The 26,872-nt window shown below is 45.8% G+C and overlaps 1 protein-coding gene across 2 annotated transcripts in view; it reads right to left on the minus strand.

Annotated features, from left to right (window-relative positions):
* Positions 1–26,872, minus strand: part of LOC144597770 (cytochrome P450 4B1-like) — a 71,195-nt gene that overhangs the window by 20,190 nt on the left and 24,133 nt on the right. For both annotated transcript variants that reach the window (XR_013547789.1, XM_078407328.1), the window contains exons 4-7: positions 25,170–25,297; positions 10,869–10,996; positions 6,970–7,121; positions 451–557 (exon numbers count right to left, since the gene is read on the minus strand). Coding sequence is in view for 1 of the 2 variants with exons in the window: in XM_078407328.1 (XP_078263454.1) it covers positions 451–557; positions 6,970–7,121; positions 10,869–10,996; positions 25,170–25,297 (515 nt within the window). In the remaining variant the exon portion in view is untranslated. The remainder of the gene's footprint in view (positions 1–450; positions 558–6,969; positions 7,122–10,868; positions 10,997–25,169; positions 25,298–26,872) is intronic.

The raw sequence follows: 26,872 nt of genomic DNA on the forward strand, positions 1-26,872 counted from the left end.
CAAAATAACAAGTTCTTTACTGCACTGTATAACTGTTGACTAATTCTGCTGCAAAGTCAGAGAACTGGTGAGCAGTTAGCTGTCACCATCTCTCCATGAAATCATGCAATAAAGCCTCTTGAAGCGAAATTCATAGTCTCCGTTTTTCCTTTAATTTCCCTCTAAATCAATTTCCTCGACAATTCCACTGTGAGCCAGAAAATCTTTCAGTGATGGTTATAGTGTCTGTTCCAAAAGCAATGAAACCAGATTAATCATGATGTGTGCTGATCAAATATCAATACCTGATGTCATTAATAGTAGTACTGACATGTACTTTGCCATTAGTATTTGGACTAAGTTAAAGCTGAAACCACAGCAGATATTACTGCAAAATTTATTTGCACAGCAGAACATTTTAACTTAATGCTTAACTAGGACAATTACCGACAACTTCATGTAGACCCTTACCCTTGCACAAAGCAGAATGTCCAAGAAGTCCAAATACCGCTTTTCCTTGATTTTTTCCAATTCCTTCTCATCCTTAAATATCTCCTTTCTTTGGCGTATTACTTCCTCTATTGGATAGAAACATTATTAGGATAACGTAGACACACTTGTTATTACAACTAGGATGACTGGATTAGGACAAAAAAGTAATAATGCCAAGCAGAAATGTTTCATTAGTGTCCTTTCTAAAGGTTTTTTTTCTGAATACATTTGTGCAGCATTAATTTATGGGATGTTGATGTTGAGAAATAAGCAAACCCATGATGTTTACAAGACTCTTGCACGATGTTTTCTCCTGATTGAAGACATGAGAACTGGAAGTGTAGTCTCAAGATGTAGACACAAGGAAATGCAGATGCTAATTTAGGAAAAAAGCAGTGCTAGAGTAACTTTGTAGGTCAGGACGCATCTCTAGAAGACATGGGTAGGTGATGTTTTGGGTCAGAACCCTTCTATCCACTGATTGCAGTAGGGGGCAGAAAGATGAAAGAGGAGGGGCAGGACAAAGCCTGGCAGGAAAAAGATGGGTGAGGGAGGATTGTAGATAGGCAGTTGGGTAGATAAAGTTCAGAGATGAAAAGAGAACAAAAGCCTGAAAGATAAGGAGAGAAGACGGATGAAACATGAAGCCAGCCCGAGGGAGAGAGATAGAAGGGGACGGGGGTAAGGGGCAAGGAGGCGGGATAGTCAGAGAATTGGTAGACATCCAGGTGGGACACAGGGAAAAGAGGGGTAAACAGCTCAGACACTGCTCTCCCCTTCATCTCTCTGTCTCCTTCCCAGAGGACTGACTGTTGACTGATGTCTCCTATAAGCCTCCCAGTTATCTATACTACAACACATCCCACCCTGCCTCTTTCAAAGACGCCATCTCCTACTCGCAATTTCTCTGTCTTTGCCGCATCTGCATGATGAGGATTTCCAGTCTAGGACAAAGAGTCATAGAGTGATACAGTGTGGAAACAGGCCCTTCGGCCCAACGCCCACACCGGCCAACAAAATTCCAGCTACACTAGTCCCACTTGCCTGCGCTTGGTCCATATCCCTCCAAACCTGTCCTATCCATGTACCTGTATACCTGTCTCTTAAACAATGGGATAGTCCCAGCCTCAACTACATCCTCTGGCAGCTTGTTCCATAAACCCACCACCCTTTGTGTGAAAAAGTTACCCCTCGGATTCCTATTAAATCTTTTCCCGTTCATCTTGAACCTTTTCTGGGCAAGAGACTGTGCATCTACCCAATCTATTCCTCTCATGATCGTATAAGACCCCTCCTCCCTCATCCTCCTCATCCTCCTGCACTCCATGGAATAGAGACCCAGCCTGCTCAACCTCTCCCTTTAGCTCACACCCTCTAGTCCTGGCAACATTCTTGTAAATCTTTTCTGAACCCTTTCAAGCGTGACAATATCTTTCCTATAACATGGTGCCCAGAACTGATCACAATATTCTAAATGTGGTTTCACCAACACTACCCTGCTCTACAACACTACCCAGAGGCCTACCATTTACTGTGTAGGTCCTGCCCTAATTCGAATTCCCAAAATGCAACACCTCACATTTCTCTGTATTAAATTCCATCAACCATTCCTCCGCCTACCTGGCCAATTGATCCAGATCCTACTGCAATCTTTCATAACCATCTTCACTATCTGCAAAACTACTCACTTTTGTATCATTAGCAAACTTGCTAATCTTGCCTTGTATGTCCTCATCCAAATCATTGATGTAGATGACAAACAGTAACGGGCCCAGCACCAAACCCTGAGGCACACCACTAGACACAGGCTTCCAGTCCGAGAAGCAACCTTCCACCATCACCCTCTGCTTCCTTCCATGGAGCCAATTTGCTGCCCATTCAGCTATCTTTCCTTGGATCCCATGCGATCTAACCTTCCAGAGCAGTCTACCATGCGGAATCTTGTCGAATGCCTTACTGAAGTCCATGTACACAACATCTACAGTTCTGCCCTGATCGACCTTTCTGGTCACGTCTTCAAAAAAATCAGATTTGTGAGAAATAATCTTCCATGTACAAAACCATGCTGACTGTCCCTAATCAGCCCTCGCCCACCCAAATGCCTGTATAACCTATCCCTCAGAATACTCTCCAGTAACTTTCCAACTACAGATGTTAAGCTCACTGGCCTATAGTTCCCAGCCTTTTCCCTGCAGCCCTTCTTGAAAAGAGGCACAACATTTGCCACCTCCAGTCTTCCTGTGTTTTAGGACAACTCGTAAATTTCAACCAGGGCTCCCGTAATTTCCTCTCTAGTTTCCCCGCAATGTCCTCGGATATATCTGATCAGGCCCTGGAGATTTGTCTACATTCATACACGATAGTACCTTTAATACTTCTTTGATGGTAACACTAACTGCTCTCAAGACACTTCAATAGACAATAGACAATAGGTGCAGGAGTAGGCCATTCGGCCCTTCGAGCCAGCACCGCCATTCAATGTGATCATGGCTGATCATTCTCAATCAGTACCCCGTTCCTGCCTTCACTTCCATTGACTGCCCCAAGTTCCTCTGTCCTACTGTCTTTCTCCTTGGTAAATATAGAGGAGAAATACTCATTTAGGACCTTGCCCATCACCTGTGGCTCCACAGGACCGCTTTGATCCCTGAGAGGTCCCACTCTCTCACCAGTTACCCTTTTCCCCCTTATGTATTTATAAAATATTTTGGGATTGTCCTTAATGCTACCTGCCAGAGCTATCTCTTTTTGACCTTCTGATCTCCATTTTCAATTTACTTCTTAGTTCCCAAAATTCCTCCAGGGATGCACTTGACCCCAGCTGCCTATAACTGTCCCAAACATCCTTCTTGTTTTTGACCAACACCTCATTTTCCCTCGTCAACCAAGCTTCCTTATGTTTCCCTGCTTTGCCCTTCATTCTAACAACGAAGAGATAGAGAAGTTGGCATTGTTCCCAAAGCAGAGAAGGTTAATGTTTGAAGAAGGGTCTCGATCCGAAACGTCACCCATTCCTTCTCTCCAGAGATGCTGCCAGTCCCGCTGAGTTACTCCAGGTTTTTGTGTTATCGATGGTTAATGTAAGATCTGAAGATGTATTCAAAATTAAGAGGGAGTAAACAAGAGAAACTATTTCTTTTAGAAAGAACATCGTAAATCAAAAGACACAGAGTTAAGGTAATTCACAAGAGAACCTGAGGGAAGATGAGATTTGGTTTCACACAGCAAGTTATTCTGACCTGAAAGTCATCGTGAAAGGACAATCCTTACAAAGTAATTGGATATGCACTTAGAAAGGAAAAATTGTGTCGAGTCATAATGAAAGAACAGAAGAACAAAATAACACAGGGTTAATGGATCAATGCATTAAAGGCAGCCTCATGTGTTGCGTGGTTCCATGGTAATCCGTCCATATGACTAAATGATCACTTGTTATCTAAGAGTGATGCACTGCCATTTCTACAGCCCCGTGAAACAATTTGCACATTTAAGGGGGACTAAAACATTTTAGCCAGCTTTTTTAACACTCAGTTTACTTTTTTCAATGTTCTGGGTGCGTATCATTAGGATCCAAAGACATACATGAATAGTTCTCTTAATCTTATGAGAAACAATTACTTTTGTCTAGTAGCCCTTGCTTTCCCTCTTTCTCCATTCCCTCCCCCTTCCCAGTTCTCCGACCAGTCTTACTGTCTCCAACTACATTTTATCTCTGTACCGCCCACTCCCCTGACATCAGTCTGAAGAAGGGACTTGTCCCGAAACATCACCCATTCCTTCTCTCCAGAGATGCTGCCTGTCTCTTTTGTGTCTATCTTCGATTTAAACCAGCATCTGCAGTTCTTTCATACACAGTACTTTTGTCAAAGTCCACATGGACAACATCCATCACTCCGCCAACAATCCTCTTGGTTGCCTCTTCAAAAAACTCAATCGTTTGTGAGACACAATTTCCCACACAAATCTGTGCTATCCTTGTCTATTCAAATGCTGATAGATCCTGTAAATCAAAATCCCTTCCAATAACTTACCCACACTACAGATGCCAGGCTGATCGGCTTGCAATTCCCTGGTCTGTCATCACTGTCCTTAAATAATGATGCATGGTCCACCCTCCAGTTTTCTAGAATTTAACCTGTGGCTAAAGATGAAGCAAATATCTCTGCAAGGGCTTCCGTAATTTTTTCCCTAGCTTCCAACAAAGCCCAAGAATGCAGTTGCTCAGGCCCCGAGGATCCCCCTTTATGTGCTTTAAGACAGTAGATACCTGCTCTTTAGTAATATGCATATGGTCCAAGACATGACGTCTTATTAGTCTCAATTCCTTAGCTTCCATGCTCTTCACGGCAAAATCTCACCCATCTCCCGTGGCTCCATACATAGACAGCCATGCTGATTTTTAAGGGACCTATTCTCTTCCTTGTCACCTTATTAGTCTTAACATACCCTTAGAATTTCAGCAGGTTCTTGAGCAGCTGGGCAAGTGGGCTGAGGAATGGCGACTGGAATTTAATGCAGATAAGTACAAGGTATTGCATTTGGGAAGTCAAACCAGGTCAGGATCATCAGAGTGAATGGTAGTGCCTGGGGAGTGTTATATGGTAGAGGCGCCTAGGAGTACAAGTACATTGTTCCCTGAAAGTGGAGTCACATGTAGCTAAGAGTGGTGAATACGGCTTTTGGTACATTGGCCTACATCAGTCAGGGTATTGAATATAGACATTGGAGCGTTATGCTGGAATGAGTGTAATTCATTTCATTCCTGCAATCAGGAAGAAAGTGCAGGAGCTTGAAAACTGTAACGTCCAGGTTCAGGAACAGCTTCTTCCCTACAGCCAAGGTCCTAAATGAGCCAGGCTATTAAACACTACAACCTCTAAATGAGCTACATGGACTTGGGGACATTGGTTTGTCTTTTTGCACTATTATTGTTTGTTTGTTTTCTGTGTGCATATACGTGTGTATATATATTTATGTATATGTATAACTGTACAAAAAGGGCCAGAGCAGACTTTACCTGCTGAGGAGACTCAGGTCCTTTGGAGTGCAGGGGGCACTCCTAAGGACCTTCTACAACACTGTGGTGGCATCAGCCATTTTCTATGGAGTGGTCTGCTGGAGCAGCAGCATCTCAGCAGCGGAGGGGAAGAGACTTGACAAGCTGATCAGGAAGGCCAGCTCTGTCCTGGGTTGCCCCCTCGACTCAGTACAGGCGGTGGGAGAGAGGAGGATGATGGCAAAGATGACATCGCTGCTGGTCAACGACTCCCACCCCATGCAGGACACTGTCACTGCACTGAGTATCTCCTTCACCCCAAGTGTGTGAAGGAGAGATATCGGTCCTTCCTTCCCTCTGCTGTGAGACTGCACAACCAGCGCTACTCCCAGCAGACCAGTCAACAGACCAGTTAACAGTAACAGTAAAAAAAAACACAGAAAATGATGACAATTATCCTTATCTTTATTTTTATTTATAATGAATGCCTCTTGCTATCCACTTTGCTGCTGTAACACTGCAAATTTCCCCGGTGTGGGACAAATAAAGGAATATATTATTATTATTATTATTATATTATATATGTGCACTGAATTTTTTCCCCGTTTATTTTGTGGTTACGGTGCACTATGTTTACATATTCAGTTCTGCTGTTGCAAGTAAGAATTTCATTGTTCTATCTGAGACATATGGCAATAAAACACTATTGACTATTGAGAGAATTCACAAGGATGGTGCCAGGACTTGAGCTATAGGGAGAAGTTAGGCAGACCAGGTCTTTATTCCTTGAAGTGCAGAAGAATGAGGGGTGACCTAATAATAGTGTATAAAATCATGTGGGGGAGATAGATAGGGTGAATGTAGTCTTTTATCCAGGGTAGGGAAATCAAGAACCAGAGGATTTAGTTCAAAGTGAAAGGGACAAGAGTTAATGAGAGCCTGTGGGGCAACATTTTCACTAAGAGGTGTTGGATGTATGGAATGAGCTGCCAGAGGATGTTGTCGAGGGAGGTACTAAAACAGCATTTACAAGACACTTGAACAGATATATGGATAGGAAAGGTTTAGAGAGATATGGGCCAAAGTGGCCAAATGGAAAAGCTAAGATGAAGTATCTTGGTCAGCATATTCAAATTGGGCTGAAGGGCCTGATCTGACTCCATGATTCTTGAATTCCTCGGGATTTTCTTTGCCCTTGCCTGCCAGATCCATCTCATGCTCTTTGTGAGCTCCTGATTTAACTAAAGCCTTTAACCCCTTTAACTAAAGCCTGTCGAGGGATTAGCCTAATCCAACATTTGAAGTTTGTCTCCCTCGTTTTACTGACCACAGCCTTAATACCTTTCTTCAACCAGACGAGGAAAAAGGTCATTCAAAAACATGTAAAAAAATATGTTCAATGACAAATTTTAGAATAGTCACAACTTTATATGGTTTTGAACATTTGATCGGAGCTTATATATTCAATGACCATATTAACTGGTCAAAAGCTACACACTCACCAGTATGACGGTGTGCCAAATTGCAGGCCTTCCGAAAACGAAATCCATGGGGACTGAGATAATAGATAAGGTTGTTGTGATATGGAAAGGTTCTGAACCGCTGATTGGAGAGGAAGCACAGCTGGTACACAGCCTGAATGTATGAGCTGTCACTGGGAAAATTATAAAGGCATCCTTGAAACTGCATTCAGTTAACAAACATTCTCACAGATCAGGCAATTAAACTCTGATATATACAAGAGCAGCATAGGAGAAATACCTGTGTTAATAAGCAATTGATCGTCTTGCAAATTTATGATTCAGATCCTAACAACACATTTTACAACCAAACAAAACCTGCTCCTCCCTGCCACTTGACTGTAACAAGATGTTATCTGGATTCATTGGAACTAAACTGTCACATGCAACATTTGGCCCCAATCAGATATAATCCCATTGTTTTACCCCCTCCCTTTCCCATTCTCTGCTATTCAAAATTAACTCCGCTATTCAAAATTAATGTGTTTTCTCTTTTTTAGCAGTTCTGATGGAGGATCTTTGATCTGAGTAACTTTTTTCTCTTCCCATAGATGCTGCCTGAGCAGCAATTTATGTTTTTATTTCATACTAGACCAAGTTGGGCCCAAACCCCTCCACTCCTCCCCTTCCCCCTTGCCCCCCCCCCCCACACTCCACCCCCCTCAAACCTTCATCCTCCCTCCTCCCTCCACCCCCTCCCTCCCCTCATCCCCCTCCCCTCCCCCCACTCCATCCTCGCTCCCCCCCTCCCTCCACCCCCTCTCTCTTTAGGAGATTTAAACTTTAAAATGTGAATAACTTAAAAAATATAACATCGATTTCAATGAAACTTCTTCCATTAGCACCAAAAGGACAATGGTGAGTAAGGTGGGCCTAAAATTGGCGCACTATCATGTACCGTTTTGGCTGTAGTTCAGGAACAAATAAACAAATGAGAGTTTTAGTATATAGATTTCCAATATCTGCAGTCTTTTGATATTCGTACTGTTCCAGCAATTCATTCACATTCTGTAATGCACTTTGACATCACCTATAGTTAACTAAAAGGCATTACAAAATCTAAGTTTTAAGACTCTAACATTTTGAAGAGCCCACCTAGTTCATGTCGACCAGCAATCCCTGCACATTAATACTATCCTACACACACTTGGAATGATTTATAATTTTATCACGCCAATTAGCCCACAAACCTGTACGTCTTTGGAATGTGAGAGGAAACTGGAGCATCCGGAGAAAACACACAGAGGTCACGGGAAGAATGTACAAACTCCAATACAGACTGCAACCATAGTCAGGATTGAACTCGGCTCTCTGGTGCTGTAGGGCAGTCACTCTACCGCTGCGCCACCATGCCATCCTTTTGTTGAATACTCAAATTGTGAACAATCTAAGCGCCTTACGATGTGATTGCTTACACCTCATGGAGTAACCATGTGCTTACTTACTTATTAAGAGTCAGAAGACTGCTATTCAGACCAGGCCCGAGTTGGCTCCCGTTAGTGCAATCCCATCCATCCCATTAGCCTTCTTCTCATCATCCTTCAGCCCTTTGAATTTTTTTGCCACATACCAAAAGTAAGAGGTGAGCTGCTGTAGTTAATTAATGCTCCTCAATGTATGTGGGAAATAGGAATAAACTCAAGCACTGGGGGACACTCATGCAGCTACTTGGAGAAACTCCACACAGACAGTACTCAAGGACAGGACCTGGATTTTGGAGCAAAGAGACAGCCGAGTTAACTTGTTTATGCTGAGAATTCAGGACATTGGAACTCGATCAAGGCAGTTTCACCATTCTGAGCAGGAACAGAAAATGTTGGAAGTACTCAGCAAGTCAGGCAGCTTCTGTGAAGAGAGAAGTGGAGTAAATGTTTCAGGGACTAGAGGAAGTGGTAAAGGCATTTCAGTTATGATATTTAAAAGGCACTTGGATGGGTACATGGATAGGAAAAGCTTGGAGTGATATGGGTCAGATGCAAGCAAAAGGGGACTGGTTCAATTAGGCAACCTGGTTGGCATGGTCAAGAGGGGCTGAAGGGCCTGTCTCCATGCTTTATAGCTCTGTGTCTCCATGGCAATGACCCTTTATCAGAAATGGAAAAATGATACAACAAACCTGTTTTAAGTTGCAGTGAGGGGGAGAATGCAAAGAAACTGTCTGCTAGAGGGGTAGATACCAACGTTGCCCAGGTAACAACTACTTTTCGTGTCAGCAGAAACAGAAAAGTAATAACAAAATATGATAAAGCCGGCAAATTAACTTAATTGTTACTAGAAATCTATAAAAAAAGAAATGCTTGCCAAAATTCACTTCTTTTTTTCTTTCTGAGTTCTGGCAATTGCTGTGCTCTTCACCTTGCAATTAATTACATGTTTTCTTCCCCTCCAACTGCTGGCACTAAAAAATATTGTTACCTGGACAACCTTTGTATTCATTCTATCAGATACTCCTTTGTTCTTTCTACCTTCCGCCTCTCTGTGATTTAAAACACACAAATTGTCTCACTTTTCCAGTTTTGTGAAACTGAATATCAAGAGGGTTATTCATTTACTTATCCAACAGAGGAGACCATTTATCTCATCTAGTCCCATAGAACAATCCCATCAGTTCCAGTCTCCCTCTTAGTTCACTGTAGCCCTGCAATTTATTCTCTCTTACAGACCTACTGTGGGATTCCCATTGATTCCCTTTCCACTTACCCACACTAAGTGGTAAGTTCCAGTAGGTGATTAGCTTAACATCTGGTCTTTGGGATGTGGGATAACACACAGGGTGGAACTCCACACAGCCAGGAAAGAGAAGCGATCTCTACACAGACAGGTCAGGATGGAACCCGTCACTGAAGCTGCAAGGCAGCAGTGCTGCCAGCTGCATTATTGTGCTGCCTGCGGAAGTTTGTGGCACGGCAAGTCCTCAAGAACTGTGGGAGCACTTGACCATGAGCCTGGTGACATTGTAGGAGCTGGTCGACACAATGAAGCTACAATGGTACCAGTCCATCTTCATTATTTATGAGCAAAGGTTCTCTTCATACCATTGGGAACAAGTGTGCCTTTAGTACTGCACTATCCTGTTGTGCTGCACCCTGCTGTGCAATACGTTCTAAGTCATGGTGTAGATGTGATGTGTGGACTCCTTCAACATGTGCACCTTCAGCCTCATATGAAAATCATACATCAGGTTCAAGCTCTTAAGTTAGGACAAATGCTTCTGCATTGACCAATAATTTAAAAGTCTTTCAGTACGAGTGTTGTCTCCCTTCTATCTGCTAACGTATACTTTTCAGGCATACGGCCAATGATGTGCTTTAAAAATGTGGTCACTTCTGTATAATAAGCAGCAAACTTGGAGAACTACAGAGTTGTTTCTAGACCATTCTAGGTGAGGAGAATGGAGTTGTGGTCTCACCATCCACCGCCTCAGGTATGTGACATTCAGGAACCCTTTTTAGAAAGGGTGGGTGTACTTCAAGTGGACTTCAGCCATGGCCAAATTGAAGGTGTCAAAAATTTGGGGATCTGTTGTTGTGAAGAAACAAACAGATATTCGAAAAATCTGAAATGGTTTGGGCATAGAAGGACAGTCATGTTGCTTGGTGTGTTTTATATGTAGCTACATCAGTTTTTCACCCCAGATTAATTTTTACAGGATGACAACAATGAAATGAAGCACTAAAAATTATCCAGAGTCATGGCAGAAACACTGCAAAGACAGAGGGATAGTTTTGATAAACCTGTCATTGCAAAGATATTCTGTTCAATTTTAATGGGAGCAGATGATTATTCGATTTAAATAACTTAAGAGGTGTTCCTCCATCTTACACACGTTATTCAAAACAATTTTTTTCATGAATTTCTTCAAAATAACACAAAGTGCTGACCTTTCAACTTGGCAGTTGCTATGGTAACTGAAGGCACATTTCAGAATACTATCCAATGTCATGAGGCTGACGTGTTGGTAGAGTTCCAAGGCATTATTTCCTTCTGCGCAAATTTGTTCCCATTTGTCCTATGCACACAGACACTTACTCAGCTTATTTTAAAAAACATCTTACAAATATACCGTTAATATATTATTAATGACCAACAGTCTGTCTGTCCCTTTCCTCTTCGTTGTCTTTATTAGTATGTGTTAAATGTATGTTTTTAGTGCTCTTTAGCTTGTTTTATGTGGGGGATGGGGGAGGGGGTTGGGGGAAATGTTTTCTAATCTCTTACCTTGATGGAGATGCGATTTTATTCCTGTATTGTATCTCCGTCTGCACTGCGGCCCGACACTGAGGAGTTGGGGGCCTTTGCTGGAGACCGATTTTGGGAGCTTCACCGCGGGAGCTGCGGGACATTATAATCGTGAGCTGGCGATCCCTTTGCCAGGTATCAACCTCTGAGCTCTACTGCAGGTGCCTGCGGACTTCATGGAGCCCGCTGTCTCTGGTCAAAGACCAACTTCGGGAACTCCAAGCCGCAAGAGCTTCGATCACCCAGACGCGGGGGCTTCGATCGCCCTGACACGTGGGTTTCGATCGCCCTGACACGTGGGCTTCAATCGCCCTGACGCGGGGGCTTCGATCGCCCTGACGCGGGGGCTTCGATCACCCGACACGTGGGCTTCGATCTCCCTGACACGTGGGCTTCGATCGCCCTGACACGGGGGCTTCGATCGCCCTGACGCGGGGGCTTCGATCGCCCGACACGTGGGCTTCGATCTCCCTGACACGGGGGCTTTGATCGCCCTGACACGGGGGCTTCGATCACCCCAACGCGGGGGCTTCGATCACCCCGACACGGGGGCTTCAATCGCCCTGACGCGAGGGCTTTGATCGCACCGACACGGGGGCTTCAATCGCCCCGACGCAGAGGCTTCGACCGCCGACTGCGGGTGCTTCGACTGCCCTGACCACGGGAGAAGAACGAAGAAGATTGGACTTTATTGCCTTCCATCACAGTGCAGAATGTGGGGAGTCCCCTGTGGTGGATGTTTATGTTAACTTTTATGGAGTTGTGTGTCTTGTTGCTCTTTTTGGTATGGCTATGGTAATTGCTATAATGTGACAATAAAAGACCTTTGAAACCTTTTAAACTTTTGATCAGAAAAACAACACCTTTATCTCTCTTTCTGACTGGATTCGGACAGTGTCTGTATTGTTCATTTTTCACCAAGGTCAGAACCTCTGAATCCAGAGGTTAAATAAAGAAATTAAAGGGAGTTGCTCAGATTGGTGCAGCTGGATCAGTGACAACATCATTGCTGCACACCATTTCCAAAGAACCAATTAACCAAGAATTAGATGCAATTTCAACATTCAGAGATAACATCAAGGTAGGGAATATATTTAATACAGAGGGGGACTAGGTTTAGGTTAATTATTATCATGTGTACCAAGGTACAGTAAAAGCTTTGTTTTGCATGCTATCCAATCAAATCAGATAATATTACAAAAAATACAACCAAGCCAAACTCAAGTGCAATAGGTAAAGAAAAGGAAAAAGCAATGGAATGCAGAATATAGTTTTTAACATTATAGCGCACAGGTTCCAGTGACAAAATTACATCTGTACAGGCGCACATAATAAATGCAGAACTTGTGTACAAAAGACACAAAAATATCAACATGGATACATGCAAGCATTCTTTTATCAAGAATGGATGGATTTCATTAGACTAAAAATCTGATTTTGTTTTGTTTTGCTGAATGTCAGTGCAGTGTGTGCAGAGAAAGCACTACAGACAGTGCAGAGAAAGTTTACTGAATTGATTCCTGGGGAGAAGCGGCTGTTATATGATGAGAGGTTGATGAAGTTGGGCCTATGTTCAGTCCTCATCCTCAGAATCCTCAATATCAACTATCCCTTTGTCTTCACAGATGCTGTCTGACCCGTAGAATTTCTCTAGCAATTTGTTTTTTGATCCAGATTCCAACATCTGCAATCCCTTGTATCTCTCTTCTGGTTTTGTTCGCCTTTCTCACCATTTTTGAATGTTTTGAATGCAGGTATTTGCATATCAAGTCACCACTCTATTGTAAGCAGTTTGCCTAGGAAAAGCATTCAGCTATTATGGCATTTTTACTGAATGCCCATTAATGTAGAACCCGTACAATAAATCCATTGATCGGCGTATTTACAAAAGAATCAGTATCAACATCTTAATCGGGATCATTTATAAAAATGGAGCTGTTGTTAAATTAGGTGTGGTCTCAGTTTTCTCCTGAGTAATCAGCATTCTTCCCCATGATACAGAAGTAATGGACTAAAAAGGACTTTACTCACGTGACAGATTAAAAGAAAAAGACAATTTCTACCTATTTAATTGTTATTTTAAATCAAATCTTTCATAATTATTAATTATCTATCAATCTATCTATCTATCTATCTATCTATCTATATACTACTAAAACTCAGATCTTGTGTTATATATATATATAACACTGATGTCGGCTGAATACGGCAATTCCGGCAAAACGGTGAACCGTAGCGCCACGATTTTTGTACCGCCTTAATCAGCATGCGGTTCGCTGCTGGAAAATGATATTTTTATTTAATTCGGACGCATATTTTTTAAGTTACAGAGGTTTAAAAGTGCTGCCCCCCCTGATTTATCGAAGTTTTGACAGAAGGGGGGCGCTGCGGTGCGGATTGTGATGTCACAATGCCCCTGTGAGATGGACTCGAGCTGACCCCCCTTCCCCCCCCCCCAGCGGTATTCAGCGTGTGACGTCACAATGCCCCTGTGCTACATTGTTGCGAAGAGCTGTCAAGTCAAGTCCATTTTATTTGTATAGCACATTTAAAAACAACCCACGTTGACCAAAGTGCTGTACATCTGATTAGGTACTAAGGGAAAAAATGAAACATACAGTGGCACGCAAACAGTTCACAGCGCCTCCTCAATGAGCCTCAAACGCTAGGGAGTAGAAATAGGTTTTGAGCCTGGACTTAAAGGAGTCGATGGAGGGGGCAGTTCTGATGGGGAGAGGGATGCTCTTTCCACCCTCCCCCTCTCTCCCTCCCCCCCTCCCCCCTTTCCCCCCTCCCCCCCTTTCCGCCCTCCCCTTCCACCCTCCCCTCCCCTCCCCCCTCCCTCCCCCTTCCCTCCCCCCACTCCCCTTCCCCCTTCCCCCTCCCCTCCTCCCTCCACACCTCCCTCCTCCCCCCCTCCCCCTTCCCTCCCTCCCCTTCTCCCGGTTACAATGTAAACCCTACGAGGACGGGCACAATGGGGAAAGAGGGGTACTGGGAAAAGGGGAGGTCCCCCTCCCTCCGCCCTTCCCCTCCCCCCTCCCTCCCCCTCCCCCTCTCTCCCTCCCCCTCCCCCTCTCTCCCTCCCCCCTTCCCCCCCTCCCCTTCCCCCCCTCCCCTCCCCTACCCCCTCCCTCCCCCTCCCCTCCTCCCTCCACACCTCTCTCTCTCCCCCTTCCCTCCCTCCCCTCCTCCCGGTTACAATGGAAACCCTACGAGGACGGGCCCAACGGGCACACTTGAGATGGGTGCTACAGTGAGAAGCACTATGTGACCGCGAATGTTTCAAAACAAGCACTTAAAAAGCACTTATCTCTTTTTAAAGTATATTTTTTTATTGCAAGTCACTTAACATACACAGATCAACATTGGGCCCATATGCTCGTGGGCCACCGGGGCAAGTGTTTCGAAAAAAGCACTGAGAGTGTGTATGGGGAGAGAGAGAATGGGGGGGGGGGGGGTCTGTGAATGGGGACTGGGGACAACAGGGGTCGTTGCGGAGGGGGCTTGGTGGTGGGGGAAAGAGGGGTACTGGGAAAAGGGGAGGTCCCACTTCCCCCATCAACCCCTTCCTCCCCCCTCCTTCCCACCTCCATCCCCACTCCCTCCCCCCCTCCCTCCCCCCTCAATCCCAACCTCCATCACCACTCAGCCCCTAACTCCCCCCCTCCCTCCTTCCCTCCATCCCACCCTCCCCCACTCCCTCCCCCCTCCCTCCACCATTCCATCCCTCTCCCCCTCCCCCCTCCTTCCACCATCCCTCCACCCCTCCCGGTTACAATGGAAACCCTACAGGGACGGGCCCAACGGGGAAAGAGGGGTACTGGGAAAAGGGGAGATCCCCCTCCCTCCCCCCTTCCCCCTCCCTCCCCCCTCCCCCCCCTCCCCTCTCCCCCTCCCCTCTCCCCCTCCCTCCCCTACCCCTTCACTCCCCCCTTCCCCCCTCCCCTCCCTCCCCCCTCCTCCCTCCCTCCCCCTTCCCTCCCTCCCCTCCTCCCGGTTACAATGGAAACCCTACGAGGATGGGCCCAACGGGGAAAGAGGGGTACTGGGAAAAGGGGAGATCCCCCTCCCTCCCTCCCCCCTCACTCCCCCTTACCTCCCCCCTACCCCCCTCCCTCCCCTCTCCCTCCCTCCTCCCCCCTTCCCCCCCTCCCCTCCCCCTCCCCTCCCCTCCTCCCTCCACACCTCCCTCCTCCCTCCCTCCCCCTCCCCTCCCTCCCCTCCTCCCGGTTACAATGGAAACCCTACGAGCACGGGCCCAATGGGGAAAGAGGGGTACTGGGAAAAGGGGAGGTCCCCCTCCCTCCCCCCTCACTCCCTTCTCCCTCCCCCCTCCCTCCCCCTCCCTTCCCCCCTCCCTCCCCTTCCCCCCTCCCCTCCCTCCCCCTCCCCCCTACCCCCTTCCCTCCCCTCTCCCTCCCTCCCTTCCCCCCTCCCCTCCCCCCCTCCCTCCCCCTCCCCTCCCCCCTCCACACCTCCCTACTCCCTCCCTCCCCCTTCCCTACCCCCACTCCCCTCCCGGTTACAATGGAAACCCTACGAGGACGGGCCCAACGGGCACACTTGTTCTAGTATAATACTAAAACTCAGATCTTGTGAATATATATATATATTTTTTTTGGGTTTGACCTGAATATATTGTATATTTATACGTAACAGCGATTGCAGCAAAACGGCGGACCGTAGCACGACGGTTTTCGCACCGCCTCAATCGCCAATCTCGCGCTCGCTCGGCCGTGATATTTTCATTTAATTTGGTCGCGTGTTTTTAAGTTACAGAGGTTTTAAAGCGCTGCCCCCCCCCCTTTTTCAGGGGGGCGCTGCGGTGCAGATTTAGTTTTCAGCTTGTGGCTTGTGACGGCTACATTTGTTTCGAAAAGTTTCCAGAAAAGGATTTAGTTTTCAGCTTGTGACGGCTACATTGTTTCGAAAAGTTTCCAAGTAGTCTTTTTTGTTATTGCAAGTCAAGTCAAGTCAAGTCAAGTCAGTTTTATTTGTATAGCACATTTAAAAACAACCCACGTTGACCAAAGTGCTGCACATCTGATTAGGAAGAAAAAAAAAAAGACAGTTATAGTGGTCACTTGACAGACACAGATCAGGAGGACGGGCCCAACGGGCACACTTGGAGAGTAAGAGTGGGGCTGGGGGAGGAGAGAATGGGGGGTGTGGGGTCGGGCCCAACGGGCCCGCTTTGAACGGGCACACTTGTTCTAGTATACTATTAAAACTCAGATCTTGTTTATATATTTTTTTGGGGTTTGACCTGAATATATCGTATATTTATACGTAACAGCGATTGCAGCAAAAAGGTTTTAAAATCAGATCTTGTTTATATATATTTTTTGGGTTTGACCTGAATATATCGTATATTTATACGTAACAGCGATTGCAGCAAAACGGCGGACCGTAGCACGACGGTTTTTGCACCGCCTCAATCGCCAATCTCGCGCTCGCTCGGCCGTGATATTTTCATTTAATTTGGTCGCGTGTTTTTTAAGTTACAGAGGTTTTAAAGCGCTGCCCCCCCCTTTTTCAGGGGGGCGCTGCGGTGCAGATTTAGTTTTCAGCTTGTGGCTTGTGATGGCTACATTTGTTTCCAAAAGTTTCCAGAAAAGGATTTAGTTTTCAGCTTGTGACTTTAGTTTTCAGCTTGTGACGGCTACATTGTTTCGAAATAGTTTCCAGAAAAGCACTGATTGTTTTGTTATTGCAAGTCAAGTCAAGTCAATTATATTTGTATAGCACATTTTAAAACAACCCATGTTGACCAAAGTGCTGCACATCTGATTAGGAAAAAAAAAAAAAAAGAAGGTTATAGTGGTCACTTGACATACACAGATCAGGAGGATGGGCCCAACGGGCACACTTGGAGAGTAAGAGTGGGGCTGGGGGAGGAGAGAATGGGGGGTGTTGGGGACGGGCCCAACGGGCCCGCTTTGCTAGTCTATCTATCTATCTATCTATCTATCTATATCTATATAATACTAAAACTCTGCGGTCCAACATTCCGTATGTATGTATGTATATGTGTATGTACGGAAGATTACTTACAAACCCTACTCCTCCTAGACGGTACACCAAAGCGCTACGATTTTTGTACCGCCGTATTCACCATTAACCTGGGCAACTATTGTAAGTACTTTCGTTCAAATTGAAGCTACCTTTTTAAAGCTAGAGAGATATTAAAGTTTAAATTTTCATTTCTAACCCTTTTCTTCAAGGGGCTACATTTGTTTCCAAAAGTTTACAGAAAAGGATTTAGTTTTCAGCAAGGATTTAGTTTTCAGCTTGTGACGGCGGCTACATTGTTTCGAAAAGCTTCCAAGAAGTCTTTTTTGTTATTGCAAGTCAAGTCAAGTCAAGTCAAGTCACTTTTATTTGTATAGCACATTTAAAAACAACCCACGTTGACCAAAGTACTGCACATCTGATTAGGAAAAAAACCCAAAACATCTGATTAGGAAAAAAAAAAAAAAAAGAAGGCTATAGTGGTCACTTGACATACACAGATCAGGAGGACAGAGTAAGAGTGGGGCTGGGGGAGGAGAGAATGGGGGGTGTGGGGACGGGCCCAACGGGCCCTCCCCAACGGGCACACTTGGAGAGTAAGAGTGGGGCTGGGGGAGGAGAGAATGGGGGGTGTGGGGACGGGCCCAACGGGCCCTCTTTTCCGGGCCCAACGGGCACACTTGGAGAGTAAGAGTGGGGCTGGGGGAGTGAGAATGGGGGTGTGGGGACGGGCCCAACGGGCCCGCTTTGCTAGTCTATCTATCTATCTATCTATATAATACTAAAACTCTGCGTTCGTATGTAGGGATGTATGTGTGTATGTACGGAAGTTTAACTTACAAACCCTACTCCTCCAAGACGGTACACCAAAGCGCTACGATTTTTGTACCGCCGTATTCACCATTAACCTGGGCAACTATTGTAAGTACTTTCGTTCAAATTGAAGCTACCTTTTTAAAGCTAGAGAGATATTAAAGTTTAAATTTTCATTTCTAACCCTTTTCTTCAAGGGGCTACATTTGTTTCAAAAAGTTTACAGAAAATCATTTAGTTTTCAGCAAGGATTTAGTTTTCAGCTTGTGACGGCTACATTGTTTCGAAAAGCTTCCAAGAAGTCTTTTTTGTTATTGCAAGTCAAGTCAAGTCAAGTCAAGTCACTTTTATTTGTATAGCACATTTAAAAACAACCCACGTTGACCAAAGTACTGCACATCTGATTAGGAAAAAAAAACAAAACATCTTGGAGAGTAAGAGTGGGGCTGGGGGAGGAGAGAATGGGGGGTGTGGGGACGGGCCCAACGGGCCCTCCCCAACGGGCACACTTGGAGAGTAAGGGTGGGGCTGGGGGAGGAGAGAATGGGGGGTGTGGGGACGGGCCCAACGGGCCCTCTTTTCTAGTATAATACTAAAACTCAGATCTTGTGAATATATATATATATATTTTTTGGGTTTGACCTGAATATATCGTATATTTATACGTAACAGCGATTGCAGCAAAACGGCGGACCGTAGCACGACGGTTTTCGCACCGCCTCAATCGCCAATCTCGCGCTCGCTCGGCCGTGATATTTTCATTTAATTTGGTCGTGTGTTTTTTAAGTTACAGAGGTTTTAAAGCGCTGCCCCCCCCTTTTTCAGGGGGGCGCTGCGGTGCAGATTTAGTTTTCAGCTTGTGGCTTGTGACGGCTACATTTGTTTCGAAAAGTTTCCAGAAAAGGATTTAGTTTTCAGCTTGTGACGGCTACATTGTTTCGAAAAGTTTCCAAGTAGTCTTTTTTGTTATTGCAAGTCAAGTCAAGTCAAGTCAAGTCAGTTTTATTTGTATAGCACATTTAAAAACAACCCACGTTGACCAAAGTGCTGTACATCTGATTAGGAAGACAGTTCGAAAGACAGTTATAGTGGTCACTTGACAGACACAGATCAGGAGGACGGGCCCAACGGGCACACTTGGAGAGTAAGAGTGGGGCTGGGGGAGGAGAGAATGGGGGGTGTGGGGACGGGCCCAACGGGCCCGCTTTGAACGGGCACACTTGTTCTAGTATACTATTAAAACTCAGATCTTGTTTATATATTTTTTTTGGGTTTGACCTGAATATACCGTATATTTATACGTAACAGCGATTGCAGCAAAACGGCCGACCGTAGCACGACGGTTTTCGCACCGCCTCAATCGCCAATCTCGCGCTCGCTCGGCCGTGATATTTTCATTTAATTTGGTCGCGTGTTTTTTAAGTTACAGAGGTTTTAAAGCGCTGCCCCCCCCTTTTTCAGGGGGGCGCTGCGGTGCAGATTTAGTTTTCAGCTTGTGGCTTGTGACGGCTACATTTGTTTCGAAAGTTTCCAGAAAAGGATTTAGTTTTCAGCTTGTGACGGCTACATTGTTTCGAAAAGCTTCCAAGTAGTCTTTTTTGTTATTGCAAGTCAAGTCAAGTCAAGTCAAGTCAGTTTTATTTGTATAGCACATTTAAAAACAACCCACGTTGACCAAAGTGCTGCACATCTGATTAGGAAAAAAAAAAAAAGAAGGCTATAGTGGTCACTTGACATACACAGATCAGGAGGACGGGCCCAACGGGCACACTTGGAGAGTAAGAGTGGGGCTGGGGGAGGAGAGAATGGGGGGTGTGGGGACGGGCCCAACGGGCCCTCTTTTCTAGTTTATTCCTAAAACTCTGATCATATATATATATATATATAGGTATATATGTCTGAGATTTGGTTGTGGAACTACAGCCAAAACAGTAAACAATAGCGCCACAATTTTAGCACCACCTTAATCACCATTGTCCTGGCGACTGTTAATGAAAAGTTTCATTTAAATTGGTCATATATTTTTAAAGTTAGAGAGATTTTAAAGTTTAAACATTATCTTTCAAACCGATTTCTTAAAGGTCTTCAGCATGTGACGTCACAATGGGACCCGTACGACTTTAAGAAAAGCGCTACCCCCCCCCCCCCCGGAGGACCAGCGGGAGGACCGCAGACCGTCCTGGCATGCCTCGTGCCTGACCTTCCTCCCATGGTGCAGCGCGGCACCAGGTCTAACAAGATGGCCGTCGACCGCCACCGATCAGCGCAGCCTCTCCGCTCTCCGTCGTTCCCCGCAGCTCGCCGACGAACAATGCTGAACGCACGGGCCAGGACCCGGGGGACGCTCCCCACCCGCAAACGGGTGCACGCATCGGTAGGATCCGCCATTCGCCGTCGCCGCAGTTCACCGATCGCTGTTCCCCGCCGATCAGCGCTGCACACACAGGGCACAGGAAAGTGTTTTTTTCCGCCAACGGTCCACAGATCGTTTGGGTTGCTTCCCCCGTCATGGCCCCAGGGGACGATCCCCGCTCACTAACGGGTGCATGGATCGGTAGGGTTGCTGGGCCCGAGGGGAGGGGAGGAGGGGGGGGCAGGAGGTGAAGCGGGAGTGGAAGGGTATGGGAGGGGGGAGTGGTGGAGGTGGGGGGGAATGGGGTGGGGTGAGTGGGGGGGAAGGAGTGAGTGAGTGGGGGGAGTGGGTGACTGGGGGGGTGGCGGAGAGGGGAGCATGGAGTGGGTGAGTGAGGGGGAGGGGGGATGGTGGGTGAATGGGGGGGAGGGGGGATGGGGTGGATCAGTGGGGTAGGGAGGGGAGAGGAGGGAGGATGGAGTGGGAGCAGGGGGGTGGAGGGGTAAGTGGGTGGAGTGGGTGAATGGGGGGAGGGAGGGGGGATGGAGTGGTGAGAGGGGGGCCTGGGGGAGGGGGGGATGGAATGGGTGAGGGAGGGGGGGATGGAGCGGGTGAGTGGGGTGGGGAGGGTGGGGGATGGAGTGGTTGAGTGGGGGGGAGGGGGGATGGCGTGGGTGAGGGGGAGGGAGGGGGGTGGAGTGGGTGAAGGGTGGCGGTGGAGTGTGGGAGTGGGGGGGGAGGGGATGGAGTGGGTGACTGGGGGGGAGTGCTGGAGAGCCCCTGACTGGAGGGAGGATAAGGGGGGATGGTGGGTAAGGGGGGGGAGGGTGTCACGAGTGGGGTTGAGGGGGGGATTGAGTGGGTGGGAGGGGAAGGGGGCAGTCAGGGAGGGGATGGCGCTACACCAATGCAGGAGAGCTTTGGGCCCAAAGGATGTCCTCCGGATCAGCGCCTGCGAGGTTAGGGGAGGATTGCTATTTTATAGACAATTGGTAATAGACAATAAGTGCAGGAGGAGGCCATTTGGCCCTTCGAGCCATTCAATGTGATCATGACTGATCATTCTCAATCAGTACCCCGTTCCTGCCTTCTCCCCATACCCCCTGACTCCGCTATCCTTAAGAGCTCTATCTATCTTTGTGTTCATCTCTGGCGCGTCCGCAGTTGGGGGAGGGTTGCCATGTTGTTTTCAGCTCCGGGGCGTGCGCAGTTGGGGGAGGGTTGCCATTTTGTGTTCAGCTCTGACCACACGCTCGACGCCCAATTGGCCCGGGTCCGACGTGGCGGGGGCGCTGACGCTCCCCGCTGATTGGTTGCCGGTGTGTCCTGATTTGCCCCTGCCGCTCACCCCCACGTGGGGTCCATTGATTGGCTACAACCTCCCACTCAATCTCTTTATTTTACATAGGATCTTTATTTCCTTGAGATTCATTTCATTAAAAAAAAACGAATTAATTTAAAGAAAGGGTGAGTGGGGAGGGTGAGGGTGCTAGACCGATACAGGAAAGGCTTTGGGTCCACGGCTCGCTCTGGCTGCAGCACTGGCGCCACGGGGCTGAGGTGGGTGGCACCCTCTCCCCTTCCCTGTCCCCCCTCGCCCGCCCGTCCGCCCATTTTTGCAAAAGACCTCGGATCCATCTGGCCTCTTTATTCTACATAGCATATTTATTTCATTGAGATTTTTAAATTATTTTTTTAAAAGCAATTTATTTTAAAGAAGAAACGCGATTTTCCCAAGTCACAATGGAAACCCTACGAGGAATGGGCCCAGAGGGTCCACTTGGTCTAGTTATTATTCTAAAAATTATCTTCCGAGATCGGTGTTTCCATAAAGCCACAGCCTGTTTTGTTTTACACTGAAGGAAATAAAAGCATGGGATTATTTAACAATCATTTTCTGTTCAATATTTATCAGTTAATATTCAACATATTCTGAAATTATTTTCAGATTGATGCATTGGAAGTTATTTCATGATTTTGGGATCAAGATCCATCAAAGCAGAGGTTTAGAGGCAAACCTTCCAGATATATGCTGTGACCACAGTTGCTCTGTGAGGAACTGGTGATGTGTTAATTAATGGCATCTCCCCAGGCCAGATCGGACCAAGTTTAAAATTAAATTTTCATAAATAGGACATGGTTGCAAGTTGCAGAGAAGCTTCTCAGAATGCAAACTCAACCCAACCCAAACTTGCAAAACAACAGATGGAGATTTAGTAAATGTCAATGTTAGTTTAGTAAATGTTGGAGGTACTTTTGATTCCTGGGTCATAATTAGTTCTATGTTATTTTTGTCACAGCTAGACATTATTCTTAATATACAGAACAGCATACATCAGAAAAATCTAATTATTCCCTGGTGTCATTATCGCATAACTAGCCTGTTCTGGTGTCCATTCATTCTTATTTCCTGCCACATCTCTTACGTCTGCAGGATGCTCTGGCAGTTGTAATAATTTTTGTCAATTGCCAGGGTTGAGGCAACTCTGGATAGAACTCATTGGAGTTACACATCAGAGCTTTGTGGGAGTTTGCAGGCTGTATGGTATAAGGTCTGAGGCAAGATGGTATAAGCAGTCATGCAGAAAGTGAACGTGGCTTGGAAAATAACAATGGATTCAACAAGCTCCAGGCTTTACAACAGAGAGGCTGTTCATTACAACAATCACACAGCATCTAAAGGTACTCCAGATGCATGGTCAAAGACCATGGGAGCAACCAACAGAAGAAATCAAGACCAGGGATTAAATTCCAATGAGCTGATCACAGTGCCGACAATGACCACACAAGTAATTAAAGTGAGTGAACCTTCAATTTATCTTATTCACTCAACATTTCCATACCCCAATTCGTCAGACTGTAAAATCAGGTTTAATTATCTCGTGACTCATACCTAATATTCATAATCCTACGTGCACCTTCACACACCCAGCACTGCAGGAAGCTCCACGCCTACCTCGCTCGCACAGCCTCAGCACACACTGCCAGTTATTCAGTTGGTGCAGGCACATCACAATCACGCAACACTCACTCCAGCCTCCTACAGAATAAGGAGGTGCACAATGTGAAGCAGCCAAAACAAGCCAGCAAGGAACAGCTAGCTCCTGCCCATCCCAGAGCTCTGGAGAGGGTTGTGCTAATCTATACTAGGGTGCTACAAAATACAAAGTGCTGGAGAAACTCAACGGGTCAGACAGCACCTGGATCAGGGGCCTTCTTTAGACTGATTAGAGTTGGGCGGAGAAAGCTGTAAAACAGAGGTGGGGGCAGGACAAACCTGGCCAATAATAGATGGAAATAGGTGAGGGGGGTTCTGATATAGGCGAGAATTGGATCATGCAGATGAGTGGAGTACGTGTCAAAGGCTGGTGGCGCAAAGGAGGGGAAAGGTAACTGATAGAGGAGGAGTGGAATGTAAAGACAGAGGGAGGGATGTGGGTTAAAGGGAACAGGAGGAAGGGGAAAGGGGGGGGGATAAAAGGGAAATGAATGACTTGGGGATGGGAGGAATGTATGAAGGAGGGGAAATGAGCAGAGCGACTGGGGTGTTTTGGGAAATTGAGTTTGCATTGGAGTTGGGGGGGGGGGGGGGGGGGTGGTATGGAAAAGACAGGGGGTTATTACTTGAAATTGGAGAATTTAAAGTTTGTATCATTGTGTTGCAAGTTACCCAGGCAGAATATGAGGTGCTATTCCTCCAGTTTACGTGTTTTTGGTATCCATTTTACTGTATTTTGAGATATAATTGATCCCTACTCATCCCTCCTCTTTTACCCCACAATCTCTTCTTATTTTCAGCAGCTGATGGTGTAAGCATGCAGTACCTCCTGATTTTCCTGTACTACAAACTAACCCACTTCCTTATCTTATCAAAGCACTAGCTAGTAAGAAGTCAGGTACACAGACACTCTGCCACATGATTCCTTTCGAAGTTCCTGTGCTGGGAATTGCATCTGGTGAGACACTGGGCATGAACGACCAGCAGCCAAAAACCAGAGCAACGGGACTGAGCGCCCAGCTCACCACAGGCAAATACTCTGCTACAGAGGACTCAGCTGGGAGCTTTAATGGGGGCAGGGTGTAGAAGAATATTGTTGGCTGTGGCAATAAAATAAGATGAGGCAGGACTGTCAAAAGCCTCTGAATAGGTTTAAGGAGTTGAGGAATCAGGAAAAGACTAGAGGCCATTACTTTACAGTGAAAGGGGCAATGCTCGAAGAGATATGCGGAGCAAGTTTTTTTTGTACACAGGGAGTGGTGGGTGCCTGCAACTCAGCACCAAGGATGATGGTGGAGACGTTTAGGCTTTTAGATATACAAAGAATGGAGGGATATGGAGCATGTGCAGATAGAGATTAGTTTAACTTGACATCATTTTAGGCACGGATGATATGGGTCGAAGCGGGCCTGTTCCTGTGCTGTTCTATGTTCTACATTCAGGCACAAATTTGACGTAGGGACCTTTTACCACATTTGGAACTCATTTTTCCGGTGCATAACTGTGGGTAAGGGAGAGCATTTTGGGAACAGTTTGTGGGAAAGTACTAGATTTGGATAGGGTCAATTACAATATATTTGGCAAGAGCTATGTTAAGTAACTTAGGAGCGGTTGTTATTAGGCATGTCCATATCTGACATGTTCCAGTAAGGAGGGAAGACAAGGACGGCAAGGTAAGGGAACTTGCTTAAAGGGGTTGTAAATTTGACCAAAAAGAAAGCATATATAACATTTAGGAAGATTAAATCAGACAAAAGAACATACCAGCATGGATTTGGCTGAATCAGCAACCAGCTTTACATATGGCTTCAAAACATCATAGTGAAATCCAGGTGTTAAGAGTCTACGATGGCGGAACCACTTCTGCCCAAAACTCACCAGCAAGCCTTCACCTGGAAATCAAACACTTTACTCCTGAACATCATCAGTATTTAAATTGTAGATCTTCCACTTCTCTCAAATCACCCTGAGCGTTGCTATGATTTTCTGAGCAAAATGTACTATGATCTACAAACCACAAAGACCAAGTTCAATTCTCAGATCTTTGCTGAAATGATTTGATCTGTTGGATTATGTTCAAAATGTTCTAATTTGATCAGTGGTCTTGAAGGAAAAAATGACTATTCCCAACTCCAATGGTGTTAAGAGAATTTAGATGAGATTGGATGTACCATGTGACTCTAAACAATCACCAAGTTTGGTGGGATAGTTCCAGATAGACAAGGCACATATGGGAAAATACAAAACAAAAACACGGAACATGACCATAATTTTGCTTTAAAATATCTGTCCTCCATCTGGAGCAACCTCTAGCTAAAAACCTACTGATATAAAATGTGTTAAAAATCAGTTTCCCCAGAATCTGATGGTTAAGAGATAATTCTAACCTAGATATTTTACGCAGATGTAATAAATAGCAGCTGACCAACTGTTGGTCCACAGGATTGTCTCAGCACCCTTGTGCTTGGGAGGGAATATCGACTGGGATGGCTCCCCTGACTTATAGTCATACAGTGTGGAAACAGGCTCTTCGGCCCAATTTGCACACACTGACCAACATACCCCATCTACATTCGTCTCACCTGCCTGCATTTGGCCTATATCCCATTCAACTAGTCATATCCATGTACCTGTCACCATGTTTCTTAAATGTTGCAATGGTACCTGCCTCAACTACTTCCCCACAGCTCGTTCCATACACCCACCACCTTTTGTGTAAAAAAATTATTCTCAGGTGCCTTTTACATTTTTCCCCCCCTCACCTTAAACCCATGTCCTCGTTCTCCATTCCCCTACTCTGGGCAAATAAATCTGCATTTACCTGGTCTATTCCGACTTCTAAGGAGGTTATGCTTAAAAAGGCAAGTTGTGAAAAGTTGGGCGAGAATGAGAATTGGCTTTGCTGAAATATCCTCCATGTCCAAAACCTGCTAATGGTCACAGTCATGATTAAGCCAGGAACTGCTGCTTGGGCGAGGAGCCAGAAGGTTGATGATGCTCATGGATCAGTAATCAAACAAAAGTCAGCATCTCTAAACGTCACAAGAATGCTTAGCTGAATTTTTAAAATATATTGATAAGAGAGAGCCCCTTCTCAAAAGTTCTGCCTAGGAGTGACACCTTGACTAGGTTAGTGGACGATGACTACTTCTCCATTGCATGGAAAATACATGGTAACCCGTGTTATTAAATTCTTGAGAGTATCCAACCTGAATGAAGGCAGAGAGAGAGAAGCGGAAATTTTCCAGTTACTATGTCTGAATGAACATCCTGTCAACACTATTCATTTTATATCTTTACTGTCAAATTCACATTTGAAAATGCCAACATCAACCTATGACGCTGTTGTAGGAAGACTCTGGATAACAGGTTTTATAACTGTGCAGAAGTGCAGAAAAAAGGGATGATGGTGGTAAAGAGATGCTGAGTAAGGGTATTCTGTGAGGGACAGTTTAGAGCTACGATGG

The sequence above is a fragment of the Rhinoraja longicauda genome, chromosome 11, assembly GCF_053455715.1.
Source record: "Rhinoraja longicauda isolate Sanriku21f chromosome 11, sRhiLon1.1, whole genome shotgun sequence".
Lineage (NCBI taxonomy): Eukaryota > Metazoa > Chordata > Chondrichthyes > Rajiformes > Arhynchobatidae > Rhinoraja > Rhinoraja longicauda.